At 39.3% G+C, this 20,152-nt stretch overlaps 1 protein-coding gene across 1 annotated transcript; it reads left to right on the forward strand.

Annotated features, from left to right (window-relative positions):
* The first annotated feature begins 12,504 nt into the window (after positions 1–12,504).
* On the forward strand, positions 12,505–13,419 carry LOC106770368. The gene has a single exon (XM_014656181.1). The coding sequence runs from the start codon at positions 12,505–12,507 to the stop codon at positions 13,417–13,419; it is 915 nt and encodes a 304-aa protein (XP_014511667.1).
* Positions 13,420–20,152: the final 6,733 nt, after the last annotated feature.

Here is a 20,152-nt window from a genome sequence, read left to right on the forward strand (position 1 = left end):
TGATAGAGGATTATCTCCTGATCCAATATAAAAGAGAAGGAATTTTCAAGCAGTACAAATTTGAGGACAAATTTTCTTTAAAAATGAGGGTATGATAGAGAACTATCTCTTAATTCAATACAAGAAGAACTTGAGAATGAGCCTTTGTAATTCAAAAGACATGAAGATATGAAGATCATGACTTGGAACACAACTATAAAATAATTTTTAAAAAGTTAGAGCGTTTGTAATTTATTTGGATTTTGTAAGTTTGTTTGGCAAACAATTGGTTTCTTTTTTGAATTTTCAAGTTATTTTGGACCCAATATCTTTGTACTTTCTTGTAGGGTTTCTTAGGTTCCTTATACATTCTTGCTTGTATATATGGGTGCCAAAAACATTTGTAATCACCTTGGTTGGTCAATTTCAGTAAGAAATGATTCTTTTGGTTTATGTCATATAACTCTAATTATTATCAAAGATGGAAATATTTGTGCCGAATCTTCATCGACTCATCAATCTACTCTTAATTTCATGTTCTTCTTTGATTATTTTAATTATTGCTTATTCAAATTATTATCATATTAAACTAATATTTCAAAATTACGTACACATTTTCTTTTAAGGAAATTATCTTGTTATTTTCTTCTTCCTTTTTTCTTTACCCACCATTAATTATTATTCTTTTATTCTTTAATTTTAATTATTTACTTTCCCGGACAAAATTAGGCGTTGACAGCTGCCCCTCTTTATTTAGATTTGGTTTAAACCATTTAGGCGTCCCTATTTTTGTTAGCTATTCCCAATTTGGTCCCCTTCTTTTAAAGTTTCCTAATTGAGTCCTTATAACTGCTAATTTCAACCAATTGAGCCCCTGCCGTCAAATTTTGTTAACGGAGTTAACTTTCTGCAGAGGTGGTGGGCTGACGTGTTTAAATGGTTTCAACGTGTCACTCTCTTCCTCCCACGCCATTTTCCTCTTCCTTCTTCCTCCTTCCATTCTTCTCTCTTCCAACCACTTCCAACTTTCTTAAAAAAAAAATCCAAATCTGCATAATTCACTGACTCATTGTCATTAAGCAAATATCAACAAAAGGACTTGATTCATCAAGCTCGTATGTTCTTCCTGATCCCTCTTCCGGAAGTAAAGAGCTCCGCTGAAAATGGGTCGCACCTCTACCAACAAAGGGTATCAAAGAAATTAATCCAAGGCAGAACTCAACATGGATGCTTTGTTTTTTGTTTATTTATTCCTGCTCTTAGAAGTTATTATTACGAATAAAAAAGCTTAACAGTGGTCTCTATCTCAATACATGAAATTTGATTAAAAAAGTTTAGATCTTTAAGTTTAACAAAAGGTTTCCATCCATGAAAATATGGTTATTGAGCCTTAAACATCAATTTATAAGCTAGATATTTATGACCTGAAATATGGGTGTTGTGAAATGATATGTGATGGGTTGATTTTCGTTTCGATCCATTTCAAAGTTAAGCTAATGTCATTGTTCGAACCCAAATTCCTAACGTCAAGACAAATATTCATTAACTCTAGATTGCTGCTTGATGCCACGTATCAAACATGAAGAAGTTGAAAGTATTCTCCAATTTAAGAGCAAAGAGAAAAAGAAATTGAGGCATAGGCAGAATCTTATATAAATACAAAATTCTGGGAAAATAACAAAATCTTACCGCACAGAGTATTGATTTCAAAATTGAGGCATAGGCAGAATCAAATACGTTGTTCACTTGGAATTGCTTTTGTATATGTGAATCTTCTGTGGAGTTGCAACATGAGCTTCCATTGTAAGGACAAAACTCAAGTGTCTTGTTCAAGGTCAAGGGTGATCCTACAAGAAACAAACAATGAGAAAAAGTGAATGTGAGAAAAGTTACCGTTTGCGATTGGGGAGAGGTGAATTTACCTAGTGAAAATGATGGCTTCAAGCTCATGGAAAAGTGAATGTTGGTGAAGAGTGTATTTATTGCAGAGGGGAGAGGTTTCTGAGCATGAAAGGGAATGTGAGAAAAGTTACCGTTTGCTCTCTGTCCAAATCAGAAAAAGAATATATGTGTATCTATTTTACAGTAGCGAGGACAAGTGTGTTGCGTCTGCACGACTTATTACTCAATATCATGGAGGTAGCTGAGGTGAGGTATGGATTCTTGGTGGAGGAGAAAAGACCCTGGTAATGTGATTTATGGGTTTCCTTTTGCAGGCTTGATGCATAGGAAAAAAGATGAAGCTTACGGTTGAGAATGAAATTTGCGATTGGAGTTTTAGGGTTCTTCGTAATGAGGTTTCGCAGTTTGGGTGTTAAGTGTGAACTGGGACAATTTGAAGGTTGATGGTTGTCCGAATAAGGTGTAGTGGTTCTATGGTGAAGGAGAAGAAGATGGTGAAGACTCAGAGGATATTAAAGGCCTGAGGAAGAAGACGAACTCGCAGCGGAGGAAGAAGATGAACTTCACGATGGTGTTGTTGTGTTGTGCGGTAGCCTGAGAGGCGTTGAAGGTGGCCAGGGATATGTTTCACTTCTAAATATGCCACGTTTAAGTAATTAGACACTTCAGCCCACCACTTGTGCAGAAAGTTAACTCTGTTAACGAAATTTGACGGCAGGGGCTCAATTGGTGGAAATTAGCAATTATAAGGACTCAATTGGGAAACTTTAAAAGAAGGGGACCAAATTGTGAATACCTAACAAAAATAGGGACACCTAAATGGTTTAAACCTTTAGATTTTGCTAGATAACATGAACTTTAGAGTTTTTGCGTTATCATAGTAAAAGCTAAATAAAGATAAAGGCACTAATTTCGTTCGGGTCTAAAGAGAAGGAAAAAAATTACCTAGAAGCATACCTAGTAGAAAGTGTAGCAACCTTGTGGATTTTGCTGAAAAGTCGTGACACCTGTGAAGGGTGTGTCATACCCTATGAACTTCGCTGGAGAGGTATATGAACCTCGTAATATTGTTTTCTCTTTGGTGCCAGGATGAAAATTGGGCTTTGGTGTCAGGATGAAAACTGGGCTTTAGTGCTAGAATGAAAACTGGACTTTGGTACCATGATGAAAACTGGGCTTTTTTTTTATTCTTTGGTCCCAAGATGAAAACTGGGCTTTGGTGCCATGATGAAAACTGTGCTTTTTTTATTCTTTGGTGTCAGGATGAAAACTGAGCTTTTTGTATTCTTTGGTGCCAGGATGAAAATTGGGCTTTGGTGCTAGGATGAAAATTGGGTTTTTTTTATTCTTTGGTGCCAAGATGAAAACAGGACTTTGGTGCTAGGAAGAAAACTAAGCTTTGGTGCCAGGATGAAAACTGGGCTTTTTTTATTCTTTGGTGCCAGGATGAAAAGTGGGCTTTGGTGCCAGGATGAAAAGCGGGCATTGGTTCTAGGATGAAAACTGGTTTTTTTTTTTTAATTCTTTCACCAATGTACCATTTGAACTCCTTTCCAATGAAATCATGAATCCCTTCTAGATGTTGGCGATGCATGGTGTACCATGCTTTTTTTCTTTTCTTATCTTTGAACCTTTATGATAATGCATGCATGATGATGTATGATGCTGAATGCATGAATGTATGAGTGAAAATTCGTGTGAGACCCATATATGTTTTTATTACCTTTTGTTTTTTTTTTAATTAATTCCACGACATTCCTTAAGAACAAACTCGTGCCCCATGAACCTACCTGTGATGCTTATTAATTTCGGGAGGCATTTTGAAAGTTAAGAACTACTTTATGAGGAAAAGAAAAAAAAAAATTTATTGAATAAAGCATAATACAATAATGTCAATTCCACTTTGAGAGCATTCCCCGTCATGGAATCATTATGCATAGAGTTTTTTGACTCCATCAGAATTAATTGGCAAAGGTAACTCCTCTCCATTCATTCTTGTGAGAATAAGTGCCCCACCATCAAATGCTTTTTTTTTACCACATATGGGCTTTCATAATTTGGAGTCCACTTGCCCCTATGATCCTTTTGTATTTGCAAAATCTTTTTTAGGACCAGTTCGCCTTCTTGAAATTCTCTGGGGCATACCTTCTTGTTGAATTCCATCTTCATTCTTTGTTGGTACAATTGTCTATGGCATGCCGCAGTCAATCTTTTCTCCTCAATGAGATTGAGTTTATCAAACCGGGTTTGAACCCAATCTACTTCTTCTAACTTGGTTTCCATTAATACTCGTAGGGATGGGATTTCTACCTCGAAGGGTAGTACTGCTTCCATTCGATATATACCAAAGAAAAAGGTGTTGCCCCAGTTGACGTGTGTACTGATGTGCGATTACCGTGTAAAGCGAAGGTACAATGCTCTTGATAGTTTTTATTAACAATCTTGACTGCCCCCTTCATCTTTGGACGATGATGTGAGATTTGATTGTTCAGGTTTCCGACAATGAGAAAATGCATTTGCATATTATCGTCCTTCTTCAACACGATACTTGCCACCCATTGGGGATATTTTTCCTCGGTTAAGAATCTCGCATCGAACTGCATTCGTACTTCATCTTTGATCCGAAGACATTTAGGCTTGAGTGGTAACTCATGTTGAACTTTTCTTTCATGCTAGTGTCGACTTTTACCTCTTTTCTCTCACCTTCCTATATTAAATATTTCAACCTCTTCTTTATCGGGTTTTATTTCCTTAGACTCTTGCTTCACCAATATCATTAAATCTGGAGAGGGTTCTGTGTCAATCATACTCATCTTCCATGTTATTGATAGGGCGCTCAAAATTAGGAAAATCAACATTTTTGTTTTCAAAACATTCATTTTCATATCAATATTATTTGAGTTAAGAAAATTAAGACACGAGATGATTGAAAAAAACAAACAAACATGATTTAGTGTTAAACCAAATGCAAAAGAAAGTGTCAACCTGTAACGCAAGAACCCCAAGGCTCTGGCAAAGCAGTGAGGTTAAAAAAACGATTACAATTTTAATAAGCATCATAGGCAAATTCTTTATCTTCTAATTCTTGGGTTTGCAAATACTTCTTGTTCTTTATCCTCGTGGTATATTTGTAGAAAATTGTTGTCAATCAGATCTTGGAGAACGCTTCTAAACTTGGTACACTCATTAATGACATGTCCGACTCCTGGATGGACTCCACATGCCTCCTCAAGGTCACTTTCGCTCCTTAGCAAATCGAATCTTTCCAGTGTTTCCAAAATTACCCTTTTAGAACTTCGAATTGCACTTACATCCCTTACTAGCTTGTGTCGTCCAATTTTGATGGCATTTGTTGAGGTATTTCCATGCTTGGCAAGGGGATTGTTTTCAACACTAGGTTTGTCCTCTTGGAACTTCATCCATCCTGCATTAATTAGAGATTGTACTTTGAATTTAAGGGATTGCACCTTTCCATTGAATGCCCAATGCTTCCCTCGTGAAAATCGGATCTCGCATTTGCATTAAAACTTTTGGGGTATGGAGGTTGTAAGGGCTTCATTGGGCAAACAACAGTCAGACCTTTCTTAAGGAGATGGGGTAATAGTTTTGTATATGTCATATGAATGAGAGTGAAATTTTTCTCTGGGTTCCTCCTAGGATGAGCACTTTGACCAACATTTTGATCGGGATCTAAGCCGACTCCAGTGCCCAAGGCATTATTCGAAGCCTGTTGTGGTTGATAATACCCTATCGATCGGGGTCTTGTTTGGGGACCAAATATTGTATTGTTCACATAAGGAGGGTAACTCAGGATGGGTTGATAGCTATGAGTGGGCGCATGACCTCCCCACATGGATATTGCTGATGTTGCATGCATTCCCCCTTCTTTCTCTTTTTCCGGATTAAAAACATATTTATTTGGAGTGGTGGGTTGAGATGTAATTTTTCCACTTTTCAATCCGATCTCAATCCTTCTGTCTATGATGATGATATCAGCGAAATTGGAAGACCCATTTCCAATGATATGCTCATAAAAGGGTGGTTGTAGCGTGCTCACAAACATTGCAACCATCTCCTTGTCATATAGAGGTGGATCAACCTGCACTGCTAGCTCTCTCCATCGTTTCTCATATTCCTTAAAAGATTCTTCCTCTTTCTTTGCCATGTGGTGTAATTGTAACCTGTCTGGAGTGACATGCATGTTGTATTTGTACAACCTTACAAAGGCATCCGCCAAATCTGCCCAATAATGGATATGAGAGGATTCCATATGCGTATACCAACTCAACGCTACTTCAGCCAAACTGTCTTGAAAGAAATGGATAAGTAATTTTTCGTCATGAGCGTAAGCAGTCACTTTTTTGGCAATACATGGTCAAGTGGTTCTTAGGACATGTGTTACCCTTGTACTTCTCGAATTTCGGCACCTTAAACTTGTGTTAAATTGTTACCCCTGGGGCCAGACTAAACCTTGCCACATCACCAAAATCGTAACTTTCAAACCCTTCTATGGCTCTCAGCCTGTCTTCTAGAATTTCGAGTTTATCTTTTACTCCTTCTACATTTGTGCGCAAGGTAGCATCCTGTGTGACAATTATGTGGGCAAACTTGGATGTTTCATTCATCTTTGTCTCGGTCGTGTGAATAGGCCCTTGAGTACTAATGGAAAGTGCGCTGCTGGGTATGGGAAAAGCCAAAGAAGTGTGCTCGACCTCTGAAGGATCTCCAATAAGCGGTGTGTAACCTGGTGGCAAACCATACATTGGAAACATGAATTGTGTGCCCACAGCGTTTGTACTAGAGGGTGAGCATTATCCTCGACCTTTACAGACGAAGTCTCTCCTGCAGTCTTCATGGCTTTCAAAGCCTCCAAGATTTGACCGACTTGATCCTTTAGTTGGCTAATATCAACCTTTACAGCTTCACGTTCCTCTTCCAAACCTCCATAGCCTCAGAGTTTGCTTGAGTCCTTTAAGGATGTTGTGGAAGTCCCACCATTGTCTTTTTATTTAATTTTATATTGTTTTGTTAATTTGAATTAGATGAAATTGAATATGCAAAAACGATGCATGCTGATAATAGCGGAAATCACTAGTTCTTGACATCGTTATGATGGAAATTGAAAATGATGAAAGTTTTATAAGTTTATATTCTATTAATTTATCAGGCTAAATGGTTTTTTTTTTTGCGTTATATATTTATTCATTAAAACATAACATTTTTGTTCTTGTTTTTTATTTAAATAAAAGCATGACACATTTATTGTTAGTTATAAAAAAATGAAGGGAAAATGATAAGAATGTGGCTAATGCATATGATGCATGAGGATGCCCGTGCCAAATAATGATTAAAAGAGAACATGTTTTATGCTTTTAAGGTAGGTCCAATGTTTTAAACTCTAAGCATTGTATATGAAATCTCATAAGGAAGGCTTCCTAAACCTAAAATCAAGGCCACCAGAGCTATGGTCCTTTTCACATCATTTTCCACAACAGTTGAAACACCACTAGGTGTGAAATTGAATGTGAAGAGAACAGACAGTGACTGAAGTTCTCACGATAGCCAAACTAGAAATAGTCTAGACATGACACTGCTACACAATCCCTCTAATTATATGTTACGCTCAGACCTGGATATAAGGTCTCACTCATGATATGTACAATAATAATAATAAAAAAAAGAATATAAATAAATTACCAAAATAAATAAAGACAATGATATATAAAGGGAAAAAAATATAAAATAAAATAAAATAAGATAAAATAAAAAAAAAAAGATAAAGAAAAAACCACATCAATTTTGCACATTTAATTAACAAGGCTGATTCCCTAGCGTCCCTAGTGGAGTCGCCATCTGTCGCAACTAGAATCAGGACGGGACGGCGAATCGAAAACATACGTGTTTAAGAAAAGATTTTGGGAGTCGCCACCATAATTTATTCTAGAAAAACTATGGAAAACCATAAAATAAGACATGGTCTACAAAAAACTAGATTTTAGGTTCGGGAATCGGTTACGCGTAAGGGAGGTGTTAGCATCCTACCGCGCCTGCCCAAAGGCAGTACCTTTAATTAAATGTATAAAGTTGACGAGGTATTCCAAAATATTTAATTTTCCTCATAAATAAAATTATAAAAAAATTATTAAGAAATAAATAATATTTTTTGTTTTATGAACCCGACAAGGATTGACCTTACTCCTATGTATATCCATTTATAATGGACAATGAGGGATCACGTAGTTCTTTATCTAGAAAAAAGTTTGTGAGTTTGTTTAAAATTGATTGTGGATTGTTTGAGATTTTTGATAAGTGAACCCAAAGATTGACCTTACTCCTATGTATATCCATTTATGATAGAAAATCAAGGATCATATAGTTTTGGTAAAAAAGGATTAGTTTAACAAAATTGACATTTTTTTGTTTTAAAGATTTTTTATATTTTTGTTTAAAAAAATGGTGGGAAAAAAGAAAGAAACTAGCCATAGGCCAACACGTACTTGTATTAAAAAGTTTAGGATTTAAAAAAAATGTTATCTATGTGTAGTAAGAAAAAATATTTTTGGAAAAAAACTTCAAAGTATAATAAAAAGAAAAAAAATAAGGGTGTTGAGGTAACTTTTTAGCTTTGGGTACTCCCTTAGTGCTTCGTTGGTGGTTGTCATTGACAGAATCCTTATGTGTGAGAACCTATTTTTCTCTATACTTTCTTTCTCTCTTTCTATTATTTCTGCATGTCTCTTTTTTTTTTCGTCCCCCTTATTCTATCACAGGGTGCGTATTTATATACACATGTTGTGATATTATTATAATATTGCCTTAATTGTGAATTAATTGACAATGAACAAAATAGAGAAAGAAATGATCTCGGTTACAAGAAAAACAAATCAAATAATATTCAAGACATTGATTATAATCATTGTCAAAAAATTTGTCTATTTTAAAAATCATATTTTTCTCTTTAAAAAGAAACTGATACCGCAAATTATATCAATATATTATTTTAATTATTGCTTATTCAAATTATTATTATATTAAACTAATATTTCAAAATTACGTACACATTTTCTTTTAAGGAAATTATCTTGTTATTTTCTTCTTCCTTTTTCTTACCCACTATTAATTATTATTCTCTTATTATTTAATTTTAATTATTTACATTTTTAGACAAAATTGGATATTGACAACTATATGTATGGAAAAAGAAAAAACTGTGAACCATTTGCCACACACATTATGACCTAATTTGTTTATTATTAAAGATCACCTATTAATCAAATTTTGGGATAATAGAAGAGACAACCTAGCTTTTCCCCATCAAACATCCGCACCTAGCTTTTAATCCTCTTTTGTCAAACCATAACAACAAATGAGCAAGACAATTCTAAATAATCAACAATTATACTATGGATAATGATATTTTAACAACTTTTTTTTAACAACTTTTTGACAACAAGACATGTCACTATTTTATTGGTCTGTTTGAATTTATTCTAAAAAATATTTGAAACGAACCAATCACAAACTGTCACATATGTGATAACAGTTGAAAAATCGTTATTTTTATACTTAATTTTGATATCAAATGCACCCCTTGTTGACTTAGAAACTTGCTTGGAATTAGGATTTTTCTTTAGTTTTGTGTATAAGAGAGTTGAGGACATGTTTTATGATTTGATCAATAAATTCCGTTGATTTTGTAGGCTTTTGGAATGATTTGAAAGAAGGGTTGAAGTACCAAGGGTTGTAGTGCAGAAAAGTCAAATAGAATGCAGAAAAGCAACCAGTCAACCAGAAAAGTCAACCAGTTGACCAGAATGTTGACTAGAGTGATGAGCGTGCGGCGCTGAGCGATAGTGAGGCAAACCGCTGAGCGTCGTTTTTAAGCGCTGAGCGTTAGGGACGCGGGCTTGGACCTATTTTCTACTATTTTTATGATCTGTTTGGGCTTGGACCTTTTTTCTGTTATTTTTATGCCTATTTAAAGGCCAGAACATCTTAGGGTTGGTATCTTTTGGCAGAAAGGAGACAAAAACACTTTTTTCATCCCTTGGAGGAGGTTTTTGGATGTGGAAGCTCCAAATTACCAAACCTAGGGTTTATCTTTTCATTCTTTTATTTAATTCCATATAGTTTCACCATGTCTATGGTGAACTAAACCCTTTTTTGTTGGGGAACAATGTAGTCCTTTTGAAACTCTCTTATATTGAAATTCTTATTTTATTCACATGCTTATATTATCAATTGTTGGGTTTCTTATCTATGCTTAATGCTTCTATCGTTTAACTCATTCAGTAAGAAGATATTTGCCTTTGTTGATACGGAGACATACGGGAAAGTCATGAACTGATAGGAAATTCCTTGATTAAGCAATACTACCTAGAGATAGGAGTAGGACGATCAATTGTATTTTGCTTTTGTACTTTAATGCATTATTAATTACTCAGGGAGACTAGAGATAGTAAACTAGTAATTAATAGTAGATTCTTTTCACCAAGGGATTGGGTTTAGAGTAGATCAGAAAGTTTGCATGACAATTAGATAATAAAGCGAATTAAATAAGAAAAGTATATATAAGAGAGTGGATAAGGATGAAATTGTAAACCCCAACAACTCCATTCATTTATATCTTTTCTTTGCCAATTGATCATACTTTGCATCTACATGTTTAAATTCGGTTTCTACATCAACAAAATTAATTCTTTCTCAAGTCTTATAAGATTAATTTATATGAAAGAAAAGGCCTAAGAGTCCTTTGGGAGAACAATACTCAGTCTTACCGTTTATATTACTTGATAACGATCTGGTACACTTGCTAGGGGCTTAACAATATGCGTTGTCATAAAGTTGTCAAAAAAAAGTTGTTAAAGAGACTTTTTCCTTATATTATCTACACAAAATTCCAACTTACCCATTTCTCCTTTCTACTCTTGTTCATATTACTTTCACACAATTATACCACCTTCTAATTTTTTTAAACCAAAACACTTAAATGACAAAACACTGACTTTCCCTTTCTTTTACTTGCATGCCAAAAATACCCATTAAATTAACCTAATATAGTTGTTGTGGACCAAATATAGCAGTAAGATGCAATAAATCAACCTCATCGTTAAGCACACACATAGGAAGAGAACCGACCAACACTTACTACACTTACAAAATTCTAATTTTAAAAAATTCTACACTTTCTCTACCATAAATTTTATACTATGTGTATGGTACAATATATTTGGCGGACGGTTTTACCGAACGGCATATAATTGGGCCATGAAGAGGCCGATCCTGATCATTAAAATTGGACAAATAATCCCGTTATTGGGCTCGAAAACTTTTAAAGGAAATTCGCCAAAGATACCGCAAATAAAATAATATCTACAAAAGCCGTTTTCGGGATATCAGGTGTGGTTGTTTATATTTTATTCTGTTTATATTCTATTGATCTCATATCAATACGGAGTCTATAAAATAAGAGCCAGAGTCGTCAGTCAGGTACGCTACATTCACGCCTCTCATACATATTATTCATATTACTGAAACTCTGTTATCTTTCATTGAGAATCTCTCTAAAAGAACCAAGGTTCTTCTCTTACAACACGCCTAACTTGAGCGCCGGAGTGCCTTTCCAGGTACCCCCCCCCCCACTCGGTCGTAGTTCAGAAATTGTCGGACGGTCGAAGATTGAAGGAGAGCGAACGATCAAAGCGTAGCGGAAATCACTGATCCAGTCCATCCGAATGCCAGAAAGCATTGGAGCCACGTCATCAAGGTTAGTGTCTCGGTCCCCAAAATTATCTACCGAAACATTTTGGTGCCCACCGTGGGACCGAGGCTTGAAGATCCCCAATGGTAACCACGAGGAGTATGGAAAACAACAACCCTATGGAGATGATTAGGGAATTGCAAATACAACTAGAAGAACAGGCTCGTACTATACGACAACAACATGAATTTCATCAAATGCAAGCAAAACGAATGGAGGAGCAGGCTCAGATTATACGTCAACAGCAGGAGACGCAACAAAAGCAAAATGAAGAAATTGCCCGATTAAGAGCGTGCCGCCTAACGCTTGAGATATCCGAAACTCAGGGTAGCCAGAATAACGGAAGAGGTAGGCACACCCCACCACGGGACGATCGGTTGCCCAATCCTCTGCCATTCACGGAAGCTGTCATGTAGGCCCCAATGCCGGACAGACCTCCTCCACCAATAGAAAGATTTGATGGTACTTCGGATCCGGAGCATCACCTCCGAAATTTCATCGATTCAATGGCTTACTATTCCAACAGTGACCCAGTCAAATGCAGAGCATTCTCCCAATCTTTGAAAGGAGAAGCCCTGAAGTGGTACTACAGCCTTCCCCCTAACACAATAGACAGCTTCCGCACAGTCATGACCCTATTCAAGAAAGATTATGCCGCCAACAGGAGAGACGAAGTAACTGTTGCAGAACTTGTAAACCTTAAGCAAGAGAAAGATGAATCTCTCCGATCATTCATGCAGAGATACAATGAAGCTGCTAGACGAGTAAAAGGCGTCAACGAACATTTCATCATCAGCAATTAACCCAATTCTCTAAAGCCAGGGTACGTATCAGAACATTTATATGCTAAACTGTCCAAATCAATGGAGGAGCTCCAAGAAAGAATAACTAAGTTCATTCGAATGGAGGATTGGAGATATGCCAGAAGGCAGCCCCAAACAGAAGCTCCCACCAATGGGAGCAAAAAAGAAACGCAACAGATTCGTGAAGGAGACCGAAGGCCCCCTAGGCGAGAAATACCCCTTCGCCCTCGATATGATCATTATGCACGCCTGAACGTGCCATTGACAAAGGTGTTTAAGGAGGCCCTGAGCGCTGAGCTCCTCAACGTACGAAGACGACCCACACCCAGGACCGCTGACGCAACCAAGGTCTGCCTATTTCATGTCAACCTGGGACATTCCACCGAGGATTGTACCACCCTCCGAGATGAACTCCAAAGAGTCATTCGAGCAGAATATCTCCGTCAATTCGTACAAGAAGAACCAGAACCACGTAAAAGATCTCCCAGAAAAGTAAGAAGTCCCAAACGAATTCATGACGCTAGTGTTCGCCCCAGAAACCATTCACGAAGCCGCCAAAGGGAGAGAGATCGCTCCCGAAGTCGTCCCAGGGAGCACGTAAGAGAAAGACCAATTAGGGGTCGAGTTGACACCATCTCCGGAGGCTTCGCCGGAGGTGGAGTGTCTTCATTTGCTCGGAAAAGACATTTGAGAAACCTTCGGAGCGTCAACAATGTAAGGCGTAATTCTGTGTCCATGCCCGATATTACATTCACGGATGTGGACTTCCACGCTCCAGAGCCCGACCAAGATGATCCAATGGTAATCACTGTCGAAATAACATTATACGATGTCAGCAAAGTTTTAATTGATCACGGTAGCTCAGTCAACATACTGTATTGGATGACTTTCCTAAAGATGGATTTGTCAGAAGATATAATATGCCCGTTCAACGAGCAGATCGTAGGCTTCGTAGGAGAAAGAGTTGATACCTGAGGGTATCTCGATCTGAGAACCCGATTGGGGACGCAAGACGATGCCAAGGAATTGAGGGTCTGGTTCCTTTTGGTTGAAGCCAATACCTCCTATAATGACCTTTTGGGGAGACCATGTCTGAACGCTTTTGGAGCCATCGTGTCAACACCTCACCTAACAATGAAATTCCCGTCAGACAAAGGGACGATATGCACTGTAAAGGCAAACCAAAAAACAGCACAACAGTGTTATGTCGCTGACCTAAAAGTCACACCTTACATTTCCAAAAGGAGATCAGAGGGACATGAAGCAATAGTGGTCGACCTAGACCCAAGAACTAACACAGACAACGACTATCAAATCATTCCAACTCGGAAAAAAAGAAGCGCAGACAACGACTATCGGTGCAGATTTAGAACCAGACGACGAACACCTCCTAACCGACTTGATAAAGGCTAATGCCGATCTATTCGCGTGGAGCGTCGTTGATATGCCCGGCATTCACCCGAATGTGATGACTCACAAACTCTTTGTATTCAAAGAAGCCAGACCAATAGCACAGAAAAAGAGAAGATTCGGTGAGGAGAAAAGAGAAGCCATCCAGGAAGAGGTCAACAAGCTTGTTAAAGCCAAATTCATCCGAGAGATAACCTATACAACTTGGCTGGCGATTGTCGTTATGGGCAAAAAATCTAATGGCCAGTGGCGAATGTGCATCGATTTCATCGACCTTAACAAGGCTTGCCCGAAAGATTCCTATCTCCTCCCGAGCATCGACCAATTGGTGGACGGAGCTTCTGGCCACGTGGTGTTGAGTTTTCTGGATGCTTATTCAGGGTACAATCAAATCCCGATGCATTCATCTGACTAGGAAAAAATGGCCTTTATAACCGAACGGGCTAACTATTGTTATGAGGTGATGTCGTTCGGCCTCAAGAACGCTGGAGCTATATATCAACGTCTCATGGATAAAATTTTTCATCATCAGATCGGAAAATGCATGGAAGTATATGTGGACGACATGGTGGTATGAAGCCGATCTCATGAACAACATCTGGAGGACCTACCTGAAGTTTTTCAACAAGTAAGACGATATAACATGCGTCTAAATCCCTCTAAATGTACCTTCGGAGTCCCAGCCGGGAAATTCCTGGGGTTCATGTTAACACAACAAGGAATCGAAGTTAATCCAGATTAATGTCGAGCGGTGTTGGAAATGAAAAGCCCTACTAAGCTTAAAGAAGTACAACGACTAGTCAGACGACTCCCAGCCTTGTCACGATTCATCCCGAGATTAGCAGAACACATTCGGCCTATCTTGAAGAACATGAAGAAGGGCGTCCCATGCCACTAGGATGATCAGTGTGAAAAAGCTTGCTCTTCTGTCAAGGCCATCCTCACCAGCCCCCCGGTGATGGCCCGTCCCACGGAGGGGTTCGATTTACAGCTATACCTAGCCGCCTCGGATCACTCGGTAAGCGCAACTCTTATTCAATAGATCCCAAATTTTAAACTCATATATTTCGTCAACAGAACTTTGTAGGGTGCGGAAGAACGATACTCAAAGATTGAAAAGATAGCTCTAGCCCTTATAACTACTGCAAGACGCCTCCGACCGTATTTTCAAAGCTATCAAGTTGTGCTCCGTACCAACCACCCGGTCACAAAGATCCTCAGGAAACCGGATTTGGTAGGAAGAATGGTTGCATGGTCGGTGGAATTATCCGAGTTTGGCCTGCGTTTCGAACCGCAAGGCTCCATCAGAGGCCAACAATTGGCTGATTTCACGGCAGACTTACCACAGACGGCAAACACGCCAATATGGTACCTGAATGTAGATAGCTCCTCAGATAAAAAGGGTGGAGGAGCCGGGATAGTACTAGAGGGGCCGAACGGTGTAACCGTCGAGCAGGCGGTGTCCTTTAATTTTCAACTAAGCAACAACTAGGCGGAGTACGAAGCCTTGATCACCGGACTTGTCCTAGCCAAAAAGCTCGAAATCGAACGGATTGAATGTCGCATGGACTCTCAACTGGTTGTAGGTCATATGAGTGGAACCTTCCAAGTCAAAGACAACCATTTGTTACGCTACTTCCACAAGGTTAGTGACCTAATAAAAACATTTGCTAGTTTTAACATTATTCATGTACCAAGAATAGAAAATTCTAGAGCGGATCTCCTTTCCAAATTGAAACATGCCCGAGAAAAAGCACAACATTCCTCTGTGATTAAAACAACTCTCAACAAACCAATGCTGGAGACCTTTGCCACTGATGTTACTACGCCCAGAGACGATTGGCGGCAAGACGTACTCCAATTGATGGTACGACAAGAACAGTTTGGTCAACTTAGCACAACCGACTCCAAGAGAATCGCACGCTTCACATTTGTAGGTGACGATCTATATAGACGAGGCTTCACAACACCTCTGTTGAAATGTTTATCCGATGAGGAAGCCAAATACGTTATGCAGGAGTTACATCATGGAATATGTGGATCGCATTCGGGAAAGCGAACTCTCAGAGCCAAGATATTGCGAGCAGGCTACTATTGCCCCACTATGGAACAAGACTGTGCAAACTTTGTTAAAAAATGTATCGCATGTCAAGCGCACGGGAACGACTTTCGGGTTCCCCCTGAAGAGCTACATGGAATAACAACTCCCTGGCCCTTCGCGTAGTGGGGCATAGATATTGTCGGACCGTTACCAACAGGAAAAGCACAATGCAAGTACCTTCTAGTAGCGGTGGATTATTTCACTAAATGGATAGAAGCAGAGGCACTGGCAGACATCAACGCCCAAAAAGTTCAGATTTGGCATTTGACATGTCGCTTTGGACTACCACAGAAAATCATAACAGACAATGGACGACAATTTGTAGAACGGAAGCTGGAAGATTTCCTCAGGAGTCTCGGCATCAAACATGTGACAAGCTTGGTTGAGCATCCTTAGACAAACGGTCAAGCTGAGGCTGCCAATAAAGCAATCATATAAGAATTAAAGAAACGACTTGGAAAAGCAAAAGGCTTATGGGTTGAAGAGTTGCGGAAAGTTTTGTGGGCCTACAGATGTACCCCCCATGGGTCAACAAGGGAAACACCGTTCAATCTCACATACGGAACAGATGCAATGTTACCGGTCGAACTGGGTGAACCCTCCATAAGGCAAAATATACAAGACATGAGCCTCAACGATGAATACCTTCGAGTAAACCTGGACACCTTGCCCGAACGGCGAGAAGCCGCTATGATTAAAAATGAAGCTAAAAAACAGTCTGATCAGTAGGTGCTTCAACACTAAAGTATAACCCCGAAACTTTGCAGAAAATGACCTTGTATGGCGGAAGAAGGGAGATGCCAGAAAAAATGGAGAACACGGCAAGCTAGCTGACAAGAGGGAAGGACCCTTTCGCATTTCGGAAGACTTAGCAAACGGAGCCTACCGCCTAGAGCATCTTGATGGAAAAGCCATTCCCAACACATGGAATGCAACACACCTAAAATTTTATTATAGCTGAAGTTCAACTTATTTATTTTGCTATTTCCTTTTGAACTTTCAAACATTTAGCTCTACGAATGATAAATGAGGTATATTTAGACCAAATGTTATGCAATAACTATAGATATTTCAAGTTATCAACAAGCGTTGTCGGATATCATCCGGACGCTCGGCTTATGAAAAAGGGGTGTTACCCCTAAGCGTCGTCGGATATCATCCAGACGCCACATTTATGAAAAAAGGAGTGTTGCTCCTAAGCGTTGTCGGGTATCATCCGGACGCCCCGCTTAAGAAAAAGGGGTGTTACCCCTAAGCGTCGTCGGATATCATCCGGACGCCACATTTATGAAAAAAGGAGTGTTTCTCCTAAGCGTTGTCGGATATCATCCGGACGCCCCGCTTATGAAAAAGGGGTGTTACCCCTAAGCGTCATCGGATATCACCCGGACGCCACATTTATGAAAAAAGGAGTGTTGCTACTATGCGTTGTTGGATATCATCCGGATGCCCCGCTTATGAAAAAAGGGTGTTACCCCTAAGCGTCGCCGGATCTCATTCGGACGCCAGATTTATGAAAAAAGGAGTGTTACTCCTAAGCGTTGACGGATATCATCCGGACGCCTCATTTATGAAAAAAGGAGTGTTACTCCTTAGCGTTGTCGGATATCATCTGGACGCCCCGTTTATTAAAAAGGGGTGTTACCCCTAAGCGTTGTCGGATCTTATCCGAACGCCCGAGTATACAAGCATCGACAAATCCCGATGACGGGAGATGACAAGCATCAAAACACGTTGGTGAACAACTATCCGGACAAGTAAACATGAACACCCAATGGCGAAAGTACTTATAAACAAGTCAATATCTAGCTCACGCTGAACGATAAACATTGTCCACGTAAAGAATACAAGTAAGTTCTATTAATCATTAATGTTATGTTAATGTTTTAATTTGTTCTTTTAGAACAACGAAATGCACGTGAATGTCATCAAGTATTTAGCAAAATACCACAACAACCATAAAAGCACATTATATAAAGACATCAAAGTTCAAAGCTGCCTAAATTCAAGTATTTGATAAAGCGAAGCAGATATTTGATAAAGCGAAACAAGTACTTGATAAAGCATAGCAAAGCAGAAATCAACATCACGAAATATGTTCAAGATCCTAAAAGCTATTACAGGGGGAGCAAAAAGTTAGCCATCTGAAGCCGGGACCTCCTCAACAACGACATCGTCCGTCGTCAAATTTGCATCTGTCGTCGTCGTCACAACAGCTTCCTCTAATCCCGCCAACTCCCCATCATCAGTAAAGGTGCCTTCTGGAATGTCATCAAGAGGAACCATCTGCTCTCGATAAACATCTTTGTCGACATCAAACCCAAGTCCCTCAGGGGACACCTTGGCAAGAAAGGACATCTGCTGAAGAGCCTTCTTGAAATCCTTTGTATACTCAGCAACTATAGCCTTCAGCATTTCAGCTCGAGTTGCTGCATCATCCTCGACACTCTTCTTCAAAGCCACAACAGCTTGTCGAAGATCATCTTTATCCCTTGTCAAGTTCACAATGGTCTCCTTAGCGACCTTCAAATCGGCAGCAAAAGTATCCCTTGCAGTCTTCATTTTCAAACCAGCCTTTTTCAGGTTCTCCATCAACACTTGGCTATCAGCCATCATCTGAGCACATTGGTTGTGGGAAGCCCTTATCTCTTCCAACTCCTTTTTCAGTCGATCCACCTCGGCCCTCAATTGCCCCCAATTAGAGGCATAAATAAGGTGATAAGTCGCTGTCGAACCTCGCAATAAGAACTCTAAACAGTTTTCAGCCATGGTTTGCTCCGTAGTCTCAAACATAACCTTCTGTTCGGCAGCATCAAAATTGAACTCGATCTTGTGACTAAGAGTGATACCAGGATCCCACATTCCTCCCGGCAGCGATCGGTTAGCTTCAGGATCCACTAGCGTCTCAGTACTTTTCCCCTTCTAGGCAGCCTTTGGATTCTCCACCGCCTTTTCAAGTTTCCTTTTCCTCCTCAAGGTCTGTTCAGGTGAGGGAGGACGTTCATCGGTGACTATCATTGGACCCCTCTGTGAAGAACCACCTTGTGAAGATCCGCCCGGTAAGCTACCCTCCACGGATGCTTTCTTGGCCAAGCTAAACCAATCGCGAGATGGAACCCTTCCCATGATTTCTGGCAAGCACAAATTAACAAACTAAAGGCAAATAGAGAAAAACACAAAGCCTAAAGGAATCACTCAGAGGACATATCAAACACCCTTGAATACATGTCATCATACTCAAGACAGCTAATTATCTTCCGCGAAGAAAGTGGACGTGACAACCCTATCAGCACCTCAAGATCCTTCAGTTCAACATCGATCATCTTTTCTCGCAACCATGAGGTTTTAGCTTGAGGTTTTCCGGTCTAGTATAATGGAAATTTAGGAGTACTGATAACGGTTGAAAAACAATTATTTTCATATGTCAATTTAGACCAAATTACACCCTTTAAGACTTAGAACGAGCTTAGAATCAAGTAAAACTCAATAAATGAGTCAGTCGAGAGTCAAAAGTTGTTTTTAGCGATATTATGCTTTTTTTGCATTTTTTTGTAGTGATTTTGATGAAAGTGAAGATTGGGGTTGAAGATGAAGGTCTTAGACTCAAGGTAAAGGAAGGAAATTGAAGAAAAGAAGAGTCAAGAAACCGCCTGGCGGCAAAATTCACCGCTGGGCCGTCCAAGGCGAGGGAGAGGCACCTGGCGTGGGCGCTGGGCGGATTTGCGATTAGAGGCAAACCGCCGGGCGGCATAAGTGTGCCACCGGGCAGTTGTCCGCTGGGCCTGGGCCTGTTTTTTGTGACGCTCCTCAGCTATAAATAGCCCTGTTACGATTTCATTCTCATTCTTTTGACAAAAGAGGGCGGCCAGGCCTAATTTTCACTCTCTAGAGAGGATCTCTTGGATTCTTAGGCTCCTTTTCATCTTATCTAGGGTTTGCTTTTCCATTCTTCCCTTATTTTTCATCTAGGTTCACCATGACAATGGTGAACTAAACCCTTTTGTTGTTGGGGGAAACAATGTANTCTTTTNAAACTCTCTTTTATTGAAACTCTTGTTTATTTATATGATTCTTCATATGCTTGGATTATCAATTGTTGGGTTCTCATCTGCGCTTAATGCTTTTGTCGTTTAACTCATTCGATAATTGTTCTTTGTCTCTATTGATACGGGAATGTACAATACTGACATGAACTGG

Source organism: Vigna radiata, chromosome 8 (genome assembly GCF_000741045.1).
Source record: "Vigna radiata var. radiata cultivar VC1973A chromosome 8, Vradiata_ver6, whole genome shotgun sequence".
NCBI classification, from domain to species: domain Eukaryota; kingdom Viridiplantae; phylum Streptophyta; class Magnoliopsida; order Fabales; family Fabaceae; genus Vigna; species Vigna radiata.

Coding starts and splice junctions, on each gene's coding strand:
- LOC106770368 (XM_014656181.1), top strand. CDS start 12,505: ATGGAGGAGCTCCAAGAAAGAATAACTAAGTTCATTCGAATGGAGGAT.